This window comes from Penicillium riverlandense (assembly GCF_028828495.1).
Source record: "Penicillium riverlandense strain IBT 135883 chromosome Unknown utg000009l_segment0_segment0, whole genome shotgun sequence".
NCBI classification, from domain to species: Eukaryota; Fungi; Ascomycota; class Eurotiomycetes; order Eurotiales; family Aspergillaceae; genus Penicillium; species Penicillium riverlandense.
Window position 1 is genome coordinate 720,773 of NW_026643200.1, and position 15,415 is coordinate 736,187.

Here is a 15,415-nt window from a genome sequence, read left to right on the forward strand (position 1 = left end):
AAAATTTTCTTGCTTCATTTTAATCAATCTGGCCCAGTACCATATGTGGCAATCAAAGAACAAAAACAAAGACGTATGATGCAATAAAACAAGAGTCAATAACGGCACGAGCTGCTAGCGAACACCAACGCAGTCAACGCATATGTAACTCCGCCATGCAAAAAGGTGATGATGATAGGATATGTGCTGTGTGGGGGAGGGGGAAAAGTAACCAGCCTCCAAAGCCTTCGTCAAGCCACCGCTAGAGGGATCTCTAATAAGCCACACCAGCCTGTGGCCGCCCGACGGTGTAAAATTTCTGAGATTGACTATTACCCAAAGCCAAAGTGTCGAAACGGTCCACGCCCATGTTGTCCATGGTGCTGTAGCCGGAAAGGAAGAAGCCGACCACAACAACCAGATAAGTCAGGACGAGAATGGAGCCCTTAAAATAGTTGCTCTTTCCTTCGCCGTAGACGTAGGATAGTAGGAAGACACACAGGATGACGGTGATCATGTCCCACTGGGGGAATATCAGACTAGATAAATTGACATGAGTATCCTGGATGGTAGAAGGGGGCAGGAAGCTTACTTGAAGGAATGGCTGACGAGCTCAGCGGGTTGAATAAAGTTGGCATACAGCGCACTGAACAGGACCAGAGCGGGCACTTGCAACAGACAGACCTGAAGTGCGTAGGCGGAACCGATCTCCATGGATAGAGCGATGTTGCCGTTCATGGCAAATGAGATGGCATTCTATGATGAGTTAGCAGTGAATATGACCAAAAGGAAACTGAATAACGCACCAGAAATTCCGTGGTGTTAGGAACGAGGGCAAAGAGAGTGATGCCGAGGAATTTCTCGTCAATGTCCACGCTCTCTAGGACAACATCGACTGTATTGACAAGAATCTCAGCAATCACAGCATAGAGCACCGTCGCCCCCAAGAGGACGATGGCACTCTTTGCTTTACTCCAGTTTGGCGCATCGTGCCCACCGCCAGTAGCAGCATGGGTGGAATCGACCATAAACCCAGCATCATCCGGCTCCTCGCCCGGTGTTCTTACTTGCTCACCAGGGGCACGCCCGGCCTGTTTTGGGACAGAAAACTTGCGAGCCCGAGCGGCATCACGAGCTGCCACGGCTGCCGCAGTGGCGGCTACTTCAGTGACTTGACGCACTAAGCGCTCGTTATCTTCAGCAAGCCCGCTACGGCAAGATTTCGGTGCGGGCTCGCCAGCAGACCTTGGTGGAACCAAGTGCGGTGTTGTGCCTTTCTGATCCGGCGCCCCAGCGCCTCCCTGTTCCCAGTTCTCATCCAGGCCTACATGCTTGAGCGATTGGCCCAGAATCCGTTTGTACAGCTGCGATTCACGGATGGAATCCTTACGCCCGGTTGCCCCACCAGAGGCTTCCGGTTGGCCGCTGGGAAAGAGGTAGTGGCGTGGTTCATAGGGGAACGATTCTCGAGCGGCCTGGGCAGCAGCTTGAGCAGCCTTCTTCTCCTCGACCTCCGTGGCCCAAATCAGGGCAGCATGCGTTCTAAGGGTGAACCAGAGACCGATGACATATGACAGAAACAGGAGCACGGCGGAAAACCAGGCATACGGCTGCACCGCTTTCAGGAAGAACTGATCGTAGATCGCTGCAGTCTGCTGGAAGTAACAGCGACGACAGTCGCGGTCCCCGGATCCAACTGGTCCAGTGCACGAATGGCAGTTCAGTTCATGCTGCATGACAGTTAGTTGTGCCTCAAAATAACAATGACAACACTTACGCTTCCATAGACTTGATAGAAGAGCGTGGGACCAAAAGCCGCGATGACGGCAAAGAGCAACATGGTCGACGTCACGCCGGCTGATTTGACATTGAAACGCTGAGTCTTGCGCTTAATGGCGCCGAAACACATGGACAAGCCCGGCAGGAATAGAATACCGGCGAAGATACTGCCAATGATACTGCCTTCGACCAGCTGAGCTTTCCCTTCGGTCAAGGCAACGCAGTAGAGGTATACCTCTACGACAGTGGAGAAGAAAGCGTTGATGGCGGCGCCCAAGCCCATCGAGGATTGGGCGGAGATCGAAGCGACAGCTTGGCCAATGAAGTATGCTAAAGGAATGATGGAGACGAGGGCAAGGGTGAAGATCAAGCCAGGGTGCGTGAGCCAGCTGTGAATACCCATGAATTTGTCCAAGAGGAAATAGTCCAGAATCACGAACAGAACGACTCCGAGAAGGTTGATCAAAAAGATGTTAGTACCATCGATGGTGTACTTCCAGTACCTGGTCCCAGCTGCACGATAGGTGCAGAGGAGAATGGAAGATGAAGAGGTCGTGCTCAATCTTGCATATGTTGTGTCGGAATGGAACGACAGGGCCAGCGGATGCCGTCGAAGATGGCTGACCAGGATGGTTGTGACGCGGCCCATGGGGATCCAGAAAACGAACAGCCAACAGACAAGCGACACCATGAGCATCAGGGGTCCCACCAGGAAGTAGAAAAAGATGAAGAATACCACGCGGCCTAGCGTCCATTCACCCCGACCAAAAAGACGCCGCTTCGAGTGAGCAAACTGGAGATCGTCGCGCTGGCCACGCTGGGGACGACCGAGAAGACTGTCTTGTTCGTCGGCTGAATCGACGCTGTTCCGGCGCCGACCCACCAGGGACTGATGGCGGCGAGGCCCAAAGAACAGGCGGCCGTGTTCTATATCACCGTTCTGCCATTGCTCATATTCGCTGATGCTGCGGCCCTCGCCCTCATCCTCTTCTGCATAGTGTTCGTCGGTCTCCAACAAGACAAAGGATCCGAACGGGTAGAACAGATACCGCGACAGGCCCCAGAAGACCTTTCCGTAGGCCAAGGCGCTGGATGAATAGGAGAAGAAAAAACAGACAATCGCGGCCAGTAGGGCAGCACATGCGAGCCACCAGCCGAAAAACAAGGACCACAGCAGATTGTTCAGGAAGAGCATAGGACTAACCCGCCCCCCTGGAGACGAGTGGATATCGCCCTCGGCCGTCTTTTCGACGGAACGGCTCTTCTTGTACAAAGCAGGTTTCCAGATCCGGATACCAAATGGATGGGTCTCGTTAATTGCTTGCTGGCGGTCTTTGAGGGTGAAGCTCTCGGCATCACTCGTTGATTCGTCCTCCGTCTCAAGGTCCTCGTGCTCTTCGTCTTCACTATCATGCTCGCTCTCGTTGTCTGACTGTCGAGATGGGGGTTCGACCTGAATGTCGAGGCCTGGATCCGGCAAGCTCGTCTCTTCCCCGCTGTAATTGTCCGAGTCTGCTCTCGCCAGCGGACTGGGTCGGGCACTGGGTCGACGCCTCAAGGTGGAGCTCTGCTGGCGCATGGGACGTATTCGTGGAGAGGGTTGGGTGGTTGTAACGTTCTGCATGGCGAAGTCCTCCTCGACCTCCTTCACATCATCATCTGTCGAGAACTCCTGACCTTTATGGGGCACCTGGCGCTTCGAAGACATACGACGCGAAACTGGGGGTTTTCTTGCTTTATCTGACGGGGACGGAGGGCGAAAAGCACGACTGGAGCTCTCCCCTGGGCCATCCTCCGCGCGAATGTCCGGGTTGGGCGTGTCAAACGAATCGAGCGTGCCTGTGCAACTTTGCGTCAGCGCAATTACTCCCAGCAAGAAACGTCCACTAGTCAGAGCAGTCCCTACCGTAGCTCCTCCGTGGCGGACCAGTCGATCGAGGCGGAAGATAAGAGTCTGGCGGAGGGCTCTCGATCCCAGTAGGCCCCGACGGTCCACGCGACGACTCGGGCGAGTCGTTGTTATCCTTATCGCCCGCCATTGTGTCTTTCCATGGGTCTCTTCAACACAAAACACAAGGAAGAATGAACACGATGGAAACCTCTTGAATCGATGTATCTTCTCGATTGGTTGCGGGAGGGGAAAAGCCAGTTAGATCGAGGCTCGAGCACCACAACAAAATGAAAGTGGGAACGAAGGAATGTATCAGGTCATGCTGTCACCTGAGGGAAAATCAGTACGGCAGGAGCAAGAGCAAGAAGCAGGCCAGATGACTGATATCACCTGAGCTGGTCAAGTCGACACAGCTCCGATTGATGGCCTGAGGTAGCCACCGGATTAGTCATCGGCCACAGCTTCACTGGCTCCAACCCAGCATCATCCGATTCAGCTTGATCCCATCCACCCACCCACCCACCAACACACCCAGACCTTCTCTAATCGCCCACTCCCCCTTCCTCTATCTGCTGCGAGTGTTGAGGCTGCTGGTCCTCCTGCTACTCTCCCTCTCCGTGGACAACAGTCGCAACACGAGATCAGCCCTTCACTGCTCGCGCGTCATCTCTCCTCCACCCTCCTCCCCCAGCCGCCCATCATGGCTTTGGACAATTACTACAGCAATAAGATCGAGGGCATGAAGCTCGAGATTATTCAGGGACAAGCGGTTCTACGACGACTAGAAGCACAACGCAATGACTACAACTCCCGAGTGCGCCTCCTGCGGGAGGAGCTCGGTCTCCTGCAACAGCCGGGCTCCTACGTGGGTGAGGTGGTGAAAGTGATGAGCACCAAGAAGGTCTTGGTGAAGGTACACCCGGAGGGCAAATACGGTGCGTGCAAGAACTTGAAAACGCAAAGGCCGATACTAATGCTAGACTCTTTCTTGCAGTGGTGGACATCTCAGATGGAGTGGACATTGGGAAACTCACAGTTGGAAAACGCGTCGCTCTCCTTTCGGACTCGTACAAGCTGGAGAAGATGCTGCCGTCGTCGGTCGATCCACTGGTGTCGCTCATGATGGTCGAGAAGGTCCCCGACAGCACATATGACATGATCGGTGGGTTGGACCAGCAGATCAAGGAGATCAAGGAGGTCATCGAACTGGGTCTCAAACATCCGGAGTTGTTTGAGTCTCTCGGTATTGCGCAGCCAAAGGGTGTCTTGCTCTACGGCCCTCCCGGTACCGGAAAGACTCTGCTGGCGCGAGCCGTGGCGCACCACACCGATTGTCGGTTTATCCGAGTCAGCGGATCCGAGCTGGTGCAGAAGTATATTGGCGAAGGTAGCCGCATGGTGCGTGAGCTGTTTGTCATGGCTCGAGAGCACGCCCCCAGCATTATCTTCATGGACGAGATTGACAGCATTGGGTCGAGCCGGATAGATTCGGCTGGCTCTGGTGACTCGGAAGTGCAACGGACGATGCTGGAGTTGCTGAATCAGCTGGATGGATTTGAACCCACCAAGAACATCAAGATCATTATGGCGACGAATCGGCTGGACATCCTAGATCCGGCTCTGCTGCGCCCAGGGCGGATTGACCGGAAGATCGAGTTCCCTCCACCATCGTGGGTGTCTCCACTTTTTGTGATGACTGTATACTGACTGGCTGCAGGGTCGAAGCTCGTGCGGATATTCTGCGGATCCACTCGCGGTCCATGAATCTGACGCGGGGGATCAACCTCACCAAGATTGCGGAGAAGATGAACGGGTGCTCTGGTGCCGAGCTGAAGGGTGTCTGCACAGAGGCCGGCATGTACGCCCTGCGGGAGCGCCGGGTGCACGTCACACAGGAGGACTTTGACCTGGCGACGGCCAAGATCCTCAACAAGCACGACGACAAGGAGGTCGCGGTGTCGAAGCTGTGGAAGTAGGGTCGAAAAGCTGTACACCTTAACCCTTTCTCGCCGAAAAAGGCAACAAGACAATATTGTATACTGAGGATAATCAGGACATTGATTTTTTGATTCGGAAATGAGAAGTTTTTGGTTGACCATTTAGAGACAGCCACGACCAAGTCCATATAGCCTCCTATTAGTGCATCACGATAAACCCACCAGAAAGCAGCCTCGATAAAGGCATCTTAAATTATGCCCACATGAATTCAAGCCCAAAAGCCACGGAAGGAAGCTGGCAGAGCCAAGCTGATAGCCACACTCTTCGATGAGTTACCCCTTTTGGGGCTTATGTTTCGCTTAACCAGGAGACTCTTTAGCAATTCTCTGTGACGTCCGGCGTAGACTTCACCCTCCGCCCCGAATTCAGCAGGATCTCTGTTGTCGTCCCTAGCCCGGGCGATCATCCGCCATCTCCCCAGGATCTGCAACGGGTCCGATTGAGGATTTAGCCTATTCTTTACAAGAGTTATTTATGTAATGTTATCTTGGCGTTGGAATTACTGATACACATATACTCCGGCGTGAGAGAGGTGAGGCCCCAACTGGTGTTGACCACTCCACCGGGGCACCTTGCCACTGCTGATCGGGGGCCTCGTGATGTTCCACCGACCGACTGCTGACTCGGCTTGCTCGTTTTGTCCATCCCCGGAATCGGTCTCCACTGCTGGCTCGGCCTGTCCCTGTCCCCCCCCCACTTGCATTCCATTGGAACTCTGTTTTGGTCCCCCGGAGTCCCCGCTCCGAATTCGCTATAGATCCAATAATTCAGCCAAAAAAAAAAAAAGGAAAGAAAAGGTGGCCATTCCTTTCTCCTCTTACACACTATCACCACCTCCCTCCGATAACAGCATCCCCTATACCATGTCAACGGCCGTACAATCCCACTCTCACTCGACGATCGACCTACTCGAGTCCGAACTGGTCAAGGCCCGCGCCACTCTACAGGAAGTCCACCCCAATGTGACTCAATTGCGCCTCCGGGATGAAATGGCCGCCAGCGCCCTAGCCGCCTATCGCCAGGAACTCCTCGGCCACGCTCCTGATTTCTATGGTTCTCGCCGTCTAACCCTGAAGGAACTAGGTCTCGCGCCCGTGGTGCACGAATTAGAGACCATCCCCCGGCGCGCGACACTGGAAGATGTGCTATCGAATAGCCTGATTCTCGACCGAACGGCCCCTTACTTGTCCGTGCCGTCTCTGATGGCCCTGGCGTCGACCTCGCGGCTGCTGCAGAACATGCTCACCCATACTCCATATATATTCCGGCACCTCGATCTCACCCGCTGCCAGGGTGCCCAGTTGTCGGCATCGCAGGACGAGTCGCAGACAGAGGACGAGGTATACTCGGCCCCGTTGAGGCGGATTTTTGCCAGCCTCGAGAAGAGATCTATACTACAGGATGTGCGGACGCTGGTCCTGGACGGCTTGCCTGTGCCTGCTGACCTCGTGGCCGATATAATCCGCACCGACCGCTTCAACGTTAATATTCTGTCCATTCGAGATTGCCAGCATCTCAACGAGCGCAAGCTCATGCAAGTCATCCAGCATGCCGTTCGGCCGACCCGTCCAGCAGGGACCCCGCGAGTCAAGGCCATCTACTACTTCTCGCCTATGCCATCGCCGCCGCGGGCAACGGCCCGGCGCCGATATCGAGATTGGTGGGGAGATCGCATGGGTTCTCGGAGTCCCAGCCAAACCCGATCGGACAGCTCCTCCGACCAGGAAGAAAAGAGGCACTTCGAGACACTACAGAACCCACGACAGCTACAGAATGAGTGGTATCGATCGTCAGGGAAGCTCTTCAAACATAGCCTCGAAGAGGGATGGGCCCGGACAGTACAAAAAGCCGAAGGCATCATTGCTTTTGATGCCGTGCTCTGTCGCGGTCCACGACACAATATCGAACTGTATTCCTCGGACGCAGAAGACCCTCCCCAGGGGCCCCTGTTGAGCCCTGCTATTGCCACGGTGGCTTTAGGGCCTCGAGGATGTGATGGTTGCCACAGTTCCCCCGAGGGGCCAGCCATCTGGGGCCAGTCGCCGGATGTGCAGTTCCCTCTGCTCAGCCCGCTGCCCCTACACTTGTCCAGCGTTGCTGCCGCCCAGAGCCCGGAGCTGATTGACGGCGAGCATCCGGTACTCATTGCTCGGTGCGCGGATTGCCTGACCGACCGCTGGTGTCACCGGTGCAACAAATGGTTCTGTTCCAACTGTCTACCCTCACCGCAGCGCATCCGGGTCACCTTGTCGCCTCACCAGACAGCGGTTCGACCGGCCCAAAACCGGAATGGGGAGATGGTTCCTCTGGAAAGAGAGGTAAATATTCTAGTCCTTTTTATAAGTCTCAATGTTAACGCGAGCTAGCACCTCGAACGCGGAGTGAGCAAAGATTGCTGGGAATGTGGACCGACCGTGAGTATGGAACGACAAGTATTGAGATGATTTGCTGATCGTTATTATTCAGTGCGCGGCGTGCAAGTTGGACTGCCAGCATACCTGTCAGAACTGTCAGGGCGACTACTGCATTGAGCACAACACTGGCTGCTCGGCCACACAGGTATGACCGCAAAGGACCTCTAAAAGGAACATGCTAATAATTATTATTGGATAGTGTGACTGGTGCAATTCCAGTGGTCGCCACCGAATGCGCAGTGATTTCTAGCATAGTTCGTTGTTATAGTCCATAGATGGCGATGATTGATAATGCGGTTCCAGAATGTCCGATTAGCTTCGACTTCCCTTCCGTAGGCTAGACACGCCTCTTTTCCTCTGTCCCTCCTCTTCCTCCTACCCTTCTTCTCTTCTCACTCTCTCCCATCATGATGGCCAGGGATACTACACAAGATTCGTCCCTGCGCTGGTCCTCCCAACTCTCGGTCGCTCCTCCGTGGCGAGCTCCCAAGCTACCGGGTGATAAGATCACCCTCCCACAGTCCGCCCTCGAACAACTCTTGGCCGCCGCTCCCCTGCGCGCCGTCGCCTCGCAGAATCCGCAGACGCACACCGCCACCTTCGACCCATTTAACCCACACACATTTGCCGCCGAGTCTCTCGCGCGCCAACAGTTCGAGCAGCGCCAACAGCAGCTTCCGCATCCGCTGACCTTCCGCATCGTCAACCCCCGCAATGGTCGTTTCATCTACGCGGGCATCCGTGAGTTCTCGGCGCAGGAGAATGAGGTTGTCCTGAGCGCGCTGCTTCGGGAGGCGCTGGAGATTGACGACGCGGAATTTTCCCATATGAATGGCGGAGCGCGGGGAGAAGAGGATGTGATGGACGCAGAGCTACCGGTGGACCGACAACTGCCCCAGAGCCCTGCAGTCACGGTGCATGCAAAACAACTCCCGAAAGGCTCCTATGTTCGTCTCCGTCCGTTAGAAGCTGGGTACGACCCCGAGGATTGGAAGGCTCTACTTGAGCGTTACTTGCGGGACAATTTCACCACATTGACGGTGGGTGAGCTGCTGGCTGTATCCGGGACGCGCAATGAATCGTTTCGGTTTCTAGTCGACAAAGTATACCCCGAGGGCGAAGGCATCTGCGTTGTGGATACGGACCTGGAGGTTGATATAGTGGCATTAACGGAAGAGCAAGCGCGAGAGACGTTACAAAAACGCCTGGAGAAGGCATCGCGTGCTCCTGGCACGCAGAGCGGCAGCTCGATAGGTGGCACGCTCAGTCTGGGAGAGAATGTGGCGGCCCAAGTCGTGCCGGGGGAATACGTGGACTACGAGATTCGAGATTGGAGTCGACAGGACACGATTGAGATCGAACTCACGGCCTTGGATGATGCAGACGCCTACCTTTTTATCAGCCCACTTTCTTCGCACCAACGGAGTCGCCCTAGAGCAGACGAACATGTCCTGGGGGATTTCTCGTCCCAGTCGACTAAGCGACTCCGACTTCAATCTACCAACGTCGCTCTCGAAGGAGCGGAGGCCCTTTATATATCGGTCCATGCATATTCTATGTCCGGTTCAGAACCGCAGCCAACTGTGCAGTATAATCTCCGGATCGCAACAAATTCCTCCCATGCCGAGGCAGAGAGGAACAACGAGGCCGAATCGCACGAGCCTGGTGATGTACAATGTCAAAACTGCCAGCAGTGGGTACCGCAGCGGACATTGGTTCTGCATGAGAACTTCTGTCTCCGCAACAATGTGCTCTGCCCCCAGTGCCGCAACGTCTTCCAAAAACGATCTCCCGACTGGCAAAACCATTGGCACTGCGCCCATGATTCGGCCCATGGGAACGATGCCACCAGCAAGAGCAGACACAATGCCATCTTTCATGAGGAATATGCATGTCCTAGTTGCGACGTTCGCACGGAGGGGCTGCCATCTTTGGCACAGCATCGAACCACTGTGTGTCCGGGGAAGCTGATCCTTTGTCAATTCTGTCATCTTCTCGTGCCACAGAAGGGCGACTCTGACCCTGATCTTTACGACCCCGAGGTTGTGCTCTCGGGCCTTACGCCACATGAGCTGGTCGACGGTGGCCGCACGACTGAGTGTCATCTGTGCAACAAGATCATCCGTCTGCGGGATATGAAGACCCATCTTCGCCATCACGACTTGGAACGTCTGTCCCGGCCAGCGCCTCGCATCTGCTTGAATCAAAACTGCGGACGCACGCTGACCAACGCGGGGAATGAGTCCCTTGGCCTATGCAATATATGCTTTGGACCACTTTACGTGGACACCTATGATCCAGAGGGGAAGGCACTACGTCGCCGCATCGAACGACGGTATCTCTCACAGATGATGACTGGATGTGGCAAACCATGGTGCCAGAACGAGTATTGCAAGAACGGGAAACAGAAAAGATCTGGTACCAGTTCGGGTACCCTGAGCGCGGCCGAGACACTGAAGCTGATGCGCCCCCTCGTCGATGCGATCAACACCCAGCCCGACGTAGTCAACACCGCGCCCTTATATTTCTGCACAGATGAGACCGGCCAGCATCGGCGCATCCTGGCAGAAATGCTAGCGGCAGAAAGCAAAGCAGAGGGCAAGGCGTATGATCTGGCGTGGTGTGTGGCCGGCGCTGAGGCTGCAGGAAGCGATCTAGAGAAGACGCGAGAATGGCTGGCTAAATGGGCACCCACGCAGGGCGAGGGCTTGCCATAGACGAATCAAGATGGTATAGACCCATGATGGAGGACGACTAAAGGATAGATAGAAAAGACTTCACGAGAAGATGTAATAATGCATAATGATATCTCACACAGACCGCGGGTCATAAAAATTCATGATTAGATGCACGCAGACATCGCAGCCAGTTCGTTCGAACGAACACAAGAGCCAGCCACCTACACTCGGAGCCCCTTTTATTCTATCTTCGTCCGTCACGCAGCACCCGTCTTCGCCGCCAGCGTCCCCGTCCCGCGCGAAGAAAAGATGCCCATAATCCCAAAAACAACGTAGAAGAGCGCGAGCGGATACGCAACAAGCCCTCTCATCCCACTCATCCGCGCCACGGCGCAGAACATCCCCGACGAACTATACGTGCACCAGCCCACCGCAGCAGTAGTCAAAAGGTATCCGAACATGGTATCCATAGGAATAAGAATGCCCACAAGAGCCGTCAGGACAAGCGGCAAAAAACAGTACCCCAGCACGCTCGCCGAGCGGGGAACGTCAGTGTCGCAGAGAAGTGGCCCGCGGGCCCGGACATGGACGGCTTGTGGTGCGGGTTGTAGTTGGCGGCCGGGTCGGCGGCGTTGGGGTTGGGCGTTGTGTCGAGAGCAGGAGACATCAGACTCAGAATTAGGTGGAGGGCGACGGTGCCAAAGACGGCCACGCCGTAGATGTAGCCATAAAACACTTTGCCGGAGAGCAGGAGGAAGGTCCCGTAGAGAACGATGTAGAGCAGGGCGCCGTAGAGGTCGCTGTCGTCCATTAGGTGGTTGTCGATTGAGGCGAAGGGGTTTAGCACTGTTAAGGTCTAGTTTATCACGGGTTAGCTGTGCGTACTTTTCTGTACAGACTCAGGGATTGGGTTGAAGAAACACGTTGGGATGAGTGATAGGCATCCACATATGCAGTGCCTCTCCAGTTGCAATGACGGCACGACTCACCTTTGTCCGAATGTGCTCAAAATTGACACCCAGTTCCTCCAGCAATGGTGGTTCGCCGTCATACCCCTCTGTGCCAAAAGCAGCCAACCAACCTGTCCTCAAGCCGCCCTGCTCACCCATGCGGCCACTCACGCCAGCAGCGGCGGACCCAAAGCCGCCATAGCCCGCGCCGGCACCCGGGTAAGCCTGCGAGGATGGATTGGGCGCGCCTCCAAAGCTGCCAGCCCCGTAGGATGCTTGGTTGGGAGTTGTGTGGCCGGACACGGAGGAGTAGGACGAGGGGAAGAACTGGAGGTTCTGCTGTGCGGAGGACTGGGGGGCGTAGCCTCCTTGTTGTTGGGGGTAGTATTGGGCCATTGCCGCGGGGACGGCTTGTTTAGGAAGAAACAGTCCTGGGCTGGGGTAGTGGTGGGTGTGTTCGGCGGGAGATGTGTACAGTTGATGGTATACACTAACTCGGGAGCTTCAAGTTGGCCATTAATAGGATGACTAAGCTGCAGCTGAGGCACGGATGATTCCCAAGTATAAAATCATAACAAAGTGAAGAAATAAGTTTATTTCGCTGTGTGAACTCCAGTCTCTTACAATACACGTCTACAGGAAGCTAATTCCAATCCCAAGCTGCAACCCTTTGCGGCCCTCCTCGCCCTTACGGAGCACTAGTGGTAGGGAGAAGTTCAGCTCGAACCGTGCCACGGGGTGCGCATACACAATTCCAACACCCGCTGCGACGCTGGGCAGACCGTTCTGCAGTTCAGACAAAGTAGAAACCATCGCATCCTGCACCTCGCCGCTGCTGGTCGGACTGTTATTCTGCGATGTGCGGAGTGGCAGCAGCCGTCCACCGTTCAGGAACGCCTGCATGCGAATGGGCTTCTCGGCACCCACTCGGGGCAGTGGGAAAAGCAGGTTGGCGCTTCCAGCGGCGTACACGTCGCCGCCAAGGGCATCAGGGCCCTCACGCGGTCCGAGACCACATAGACGGAAGCCACGGACATCCGTCGGTCCCCCAAGTAGGAAACGGTCGTTAACTCGGGAGAGCTGGGGGCGAGAGTTGGAGCCCAGGCCGAGAGGATAGAGCAGCCCGGCGCGGAACCCAGTAGTAAGACTGATACCACTGTCGGCCTTAATGAAAGGAATTGGGATGGGGATGGCGCCTTGTGTTTCCACTTCCGACTTCCAGAAAGATACATCTCCCTTCAACGGGCCCCAACCAGCCAGCTCATTGAACGCCTTGGCGTAATAGCCCCGCGAAGGCAGCAGAGGGTTATCCCGGCGATCGTTCACCCAACTATGGAAGATGCTGCTCTTCACGCTATCACCAGCATCCGCCCGAACAGTCGGAGAGGCGTTCTCGGCAAGCCCGGTAAGTTGTCTCCAGAAACCGTTGTAGCCCAGCTCATGGCGATGCCCGGATTGGGTCATCCACCGAAGCTTGCTCCAACCACCCTTGAGGACCTCTTCGTGGCTCGCCCATGACTTTTGGGTTGAGCTGGCAATCCCGCCGATCTCCAGGCGGAAGTCCGGGTCGCTCAGGATCGGCGTCTCAAAGGTAGCTTGGTAGGCAGACCGCGTTCGAGTGCCCAGCGAGGCGTTCAAGTTCAAAGTTTCCGCGCCGCCGAAGACATTGCGCCACAACAGATTTCCGTAGGCCGACCCCTCCGCGTTTCCAAGGTCTGTACCGGTCTTCAGTAGCACACGCGATTTCTCCCGAACGGCGAGGAGCACATCAATGTTGCGCAGCCCGGTTGGGCCATTCGGCGCTGACTCGTCCAAGTAGACCGAGATAGGTTGCTGGAAAAGGTCTGACAAGACGTGAGTTGACAAAATCGAACCAAACGAATGTAGACTGACCGAATCTTCCGAGTTTATCTGCCCGTACCGAAACCTCCCGCAAAGCCTCGGACAAGGTGTAGGGTCGGCTGCGGTTCGCGCTCAGGAGAGGATTGAAGATACGCTCGAGGAAGCTATGGCGGACATGAGGCGCATTCAGGACTTGCACCGAGTTGATCGTGCATGGCAAGGTGGAGTTTTGATCGATCTGGAGATCCAATTGACCATTCATATTTAGCTGGGACAGCTCGAGAAGTCCACTGGGACAGATGTAGGACGTACCAGTTCCGACAGACGAGCTTGAGCCTTCTGGTAAATGGCATGCATACGCTCGTTCACGGCCTGCTGCTGCTCCTCCAGCACCTTCGGGTCTTTGCGCTGCTGGAGGCGTTCGAAGATCTAGAAATGACCAATGGTCAGTGAAGGGCAAAACAAGACAAGACCATATCCAGTGCCCACTTACGTCGTCATCTTCGGCCGAGAGGGAAGACATGGTGGGCTGCGACGAGAACAAGAAAGCTCCCCAGCGGGAGAACTTGGGATCCCGTATGGCGTGGCACGTGACCCGATTGCCTCTTATCGCCTCAGGCGCATCGCCGCTCTTCCTTCACCTTCATCATCCTTCCTCGACTTCTCTCCTCCCTCTTTTCTTTTTCTTTCTTGTGGCTATTTCTGTTTCTACACTTGCTTGATTCAAACCCCACGCAAAGATGGCGACGAAAGCGGCCTTCAAGCGGGTGAGTTTTCCGGCTGATATGCGCATGAACATGACTGAAGGAATAACGACCTGGACAGCTCACGCGAGAATACCAAAATATCCAAAAGAATCCACCTCCATTTATTATTGCCCATCCATCAGAGACGAATATTCTCGAGTGAGTGCCTCCGACGCCTAGCAGGGCTTGAGTACGCTGACCTGGCCCCCGTGCCATAGGTGGCACTATATTCTCACCGGCCCTCCTGGCACTCCCTATGAGAATGGACAATACTGGGGCACACTGATGTTTCCTCCCGAGTACCCTTTCGCCCCGCCCGCCATCCGCATGCACACCCCCAGTGGCCGGTTCCAACCCTCCACGCGACTGTGCCTCAGCATTAGTGACTTCCACCCCAAGTCCTTCAATCCCGCATGGGAGGTGTCCACAATCCTGATCGGTCTTCTATCCTTCATGACCAGCGAAGAAATGACCACCGGCAGTGTCAGCGCGACCGAGCCAGAGCGGCGAGTGCTGGCAGCCCGATCGCGGTGGTGGAACTCGACCGGAGGAGGCTCACACGTCAGCGCCACACCGGGCGTCACCAAAACGGCCAAGGGGATCAACAACGTCAAGGCAGGCGATGGTGGATTGAAGTTTCGCACGGAGTGGCCCGAGCTAGATCAGGAGAACTGGACGTGGATGAAGGAGCATCGCATCGATACCGCCACGGGGCAGATCCTCCCCGATCCCAATGCGCCGACCAAGTGCTCGCCGGAGACCAGTGCCTTGCGCAGGCGTCCCAATGGCAGCGCTCCGGGACTCGGGGCCGTGATGGAAGGCGGTCATGTTGCACGCGAGGCCGGACAAGGATGGGCTCGACGGAACCGGGTGTGGATCGGGCTAGCGGTCATCTTTGGGTATGCGCTGCTGAGCCGGCTGGTGCGGGATGTGCAGGGATAAGTTGAGAAGGAGAGGAATAATGGTTTTGAGCGTTGAAGCATCACGGCGCATTGGTTTAGACTTAGCGGGTGAAGGTGTAACATACTACTAGGTATACTGACTACTAAGACAATGCCCGATCGGGCTTGTGCTCAGCTCACCTTTGCCCCCCACTAGTGACGAACTAACTCACCCGCCACTTACTTTCCTCCCCCAG

General features: G+C 55.6%; 7 protein-coding genes across 7 annotated transcripts; 4 read left to right on the forward strand and 3 right to left on the reverse strand.

The window, feature by feature from the left end:
- Positions 1-253: 253 nt before the first annotated feature.
- N7474_010559 (calcium/hydrogen antiporter) lies at positions 254-3,797 on the reverse strand (the record flags this gene model as incomplete). The annotated part of the gene is made up of 5 exons (XM_057201969.1): positions 254-518; positions 572-735; positions 786-1,709; positions 1,757-3,597; positions 3,665-3,797. 5 exons carry the CDS (start codon positions 3,795-3,797, stop codon positions 254-256), a joined length of 3,327 nt encoding a protein of 1,108 aa, XP_057048240.1.
- A 552-nt stretch (positions 3,798-4,349) lies between these two features.
- Positions 4,350-5,625, forward strand: N7474_010560 (proteasome regulatory particle base subunit RPT6; the record flags this gene model as incomplete). Its single annotated transcript, XM_057201970.1, has 3 exons — positions 4,350-4,584; positions 4,644-5,319; positions 5,367-5,625. The coding sequence occupies 3 exons, from the start codon at positions 4,350-4,352 to the stop codon at positions 5,623-5,625; spliced, it is 1,170 nt and encodes a 389-aa protein (XP_057048241.1).
- An 885-nt stretch (positions 5,626-6,510) lies between these two features.
- On the forward strand, positions 6,511-8,212 carry N7474_010561 (uncharacterized protein; the record flags this gene model as incomplete). Its single annotated transcript, XM_057201971.1, has 2 exons — positions 6,511-7,965; positions 8,114-8,212. 2 exons carry the CDS (start codon positions 6,511-6,513, stop codon positions 8,210-8,212), a joined length of 1,554 nt encoding a protein of 517 aa, XP_057048242.1.
- Positions 8,213-8,468: 256 nt separating this feature from the next.
- Positions 8,469-10,778, forward strand: N7474_010562 (putative ubiquitin fusion degradation protein (Ufd1); the record flags this gene model as incomplete). The annotated part of the gene is made up of 1 exon (XM_057201972.1): positions 8,469-10,778. One exon carries the CDS (start codon positions 8,469-8,471, stop codon positions 10,776-10,778), a length of 2,310 nt encoding a protein of 769 aa, XP_057048243.1.
- A 218-nt stretch (positions 10,779-10,996) lies between these two features.
- N7474_010563 (transporter YIP1) lies at positions 10,997-12,085 on the reverse strand (the record flags this gene model as incomplete). Its single annotated transcript, XM_057201973.1, has 3 exons — positions 10,997-11,331; positions 11,412-11,595; positions 11,729-12,085. The coding sequence occupies 3 exons, from the start codon at positions 12,083-12,085 to the stop codon at positions 10,997-10,999; spliced, it is 876 nt and encodes a 291-aa protein (XP_057048244.1).
- A 237-nt stretch (positions 12,086-12,322) lies between these two features.
- Positions 12,323-14,054, reverse strand: sam50 (SAM complex subunit SAM50; the record flags this gene model as incomplete). The annotated part of the gene is made up of 4 exons (XM_057201974.1): positions 12,323-13,533; positions 13,583-13,769; positions 13,844-13,960; positions 14,025-14,054. 4 exons carry the CDS (start codon positions 14,052-14,054, stop codon positions 12,323-12,325), a joined length of 1,545 nt encoding a protein of 514 aa, XP_057048245.1.
- Positions 14,055-14,271: 217 nt separating this feature from the next.
- N7474_010565 (ubiquitin-conjugating enzyme E2) lies at positions 14,272-15,219 on the forward strand (the record flags this gene model as incomplete). Its single annotated transcript, XM_057201975.1, has 3 exons — positions 14,272-14,298; positions 14,357-14,436; positions 14,496-15,219. 3 exons carry the CDS (start codon positions 14,272-14,274, stop codon positions 15,217-15,219), a joined length of 831 nt encoding a protein of 276 aa, XP_057048246.1.
- Positions 15,220-15,415: the final 196 nt, after the last annotated feature.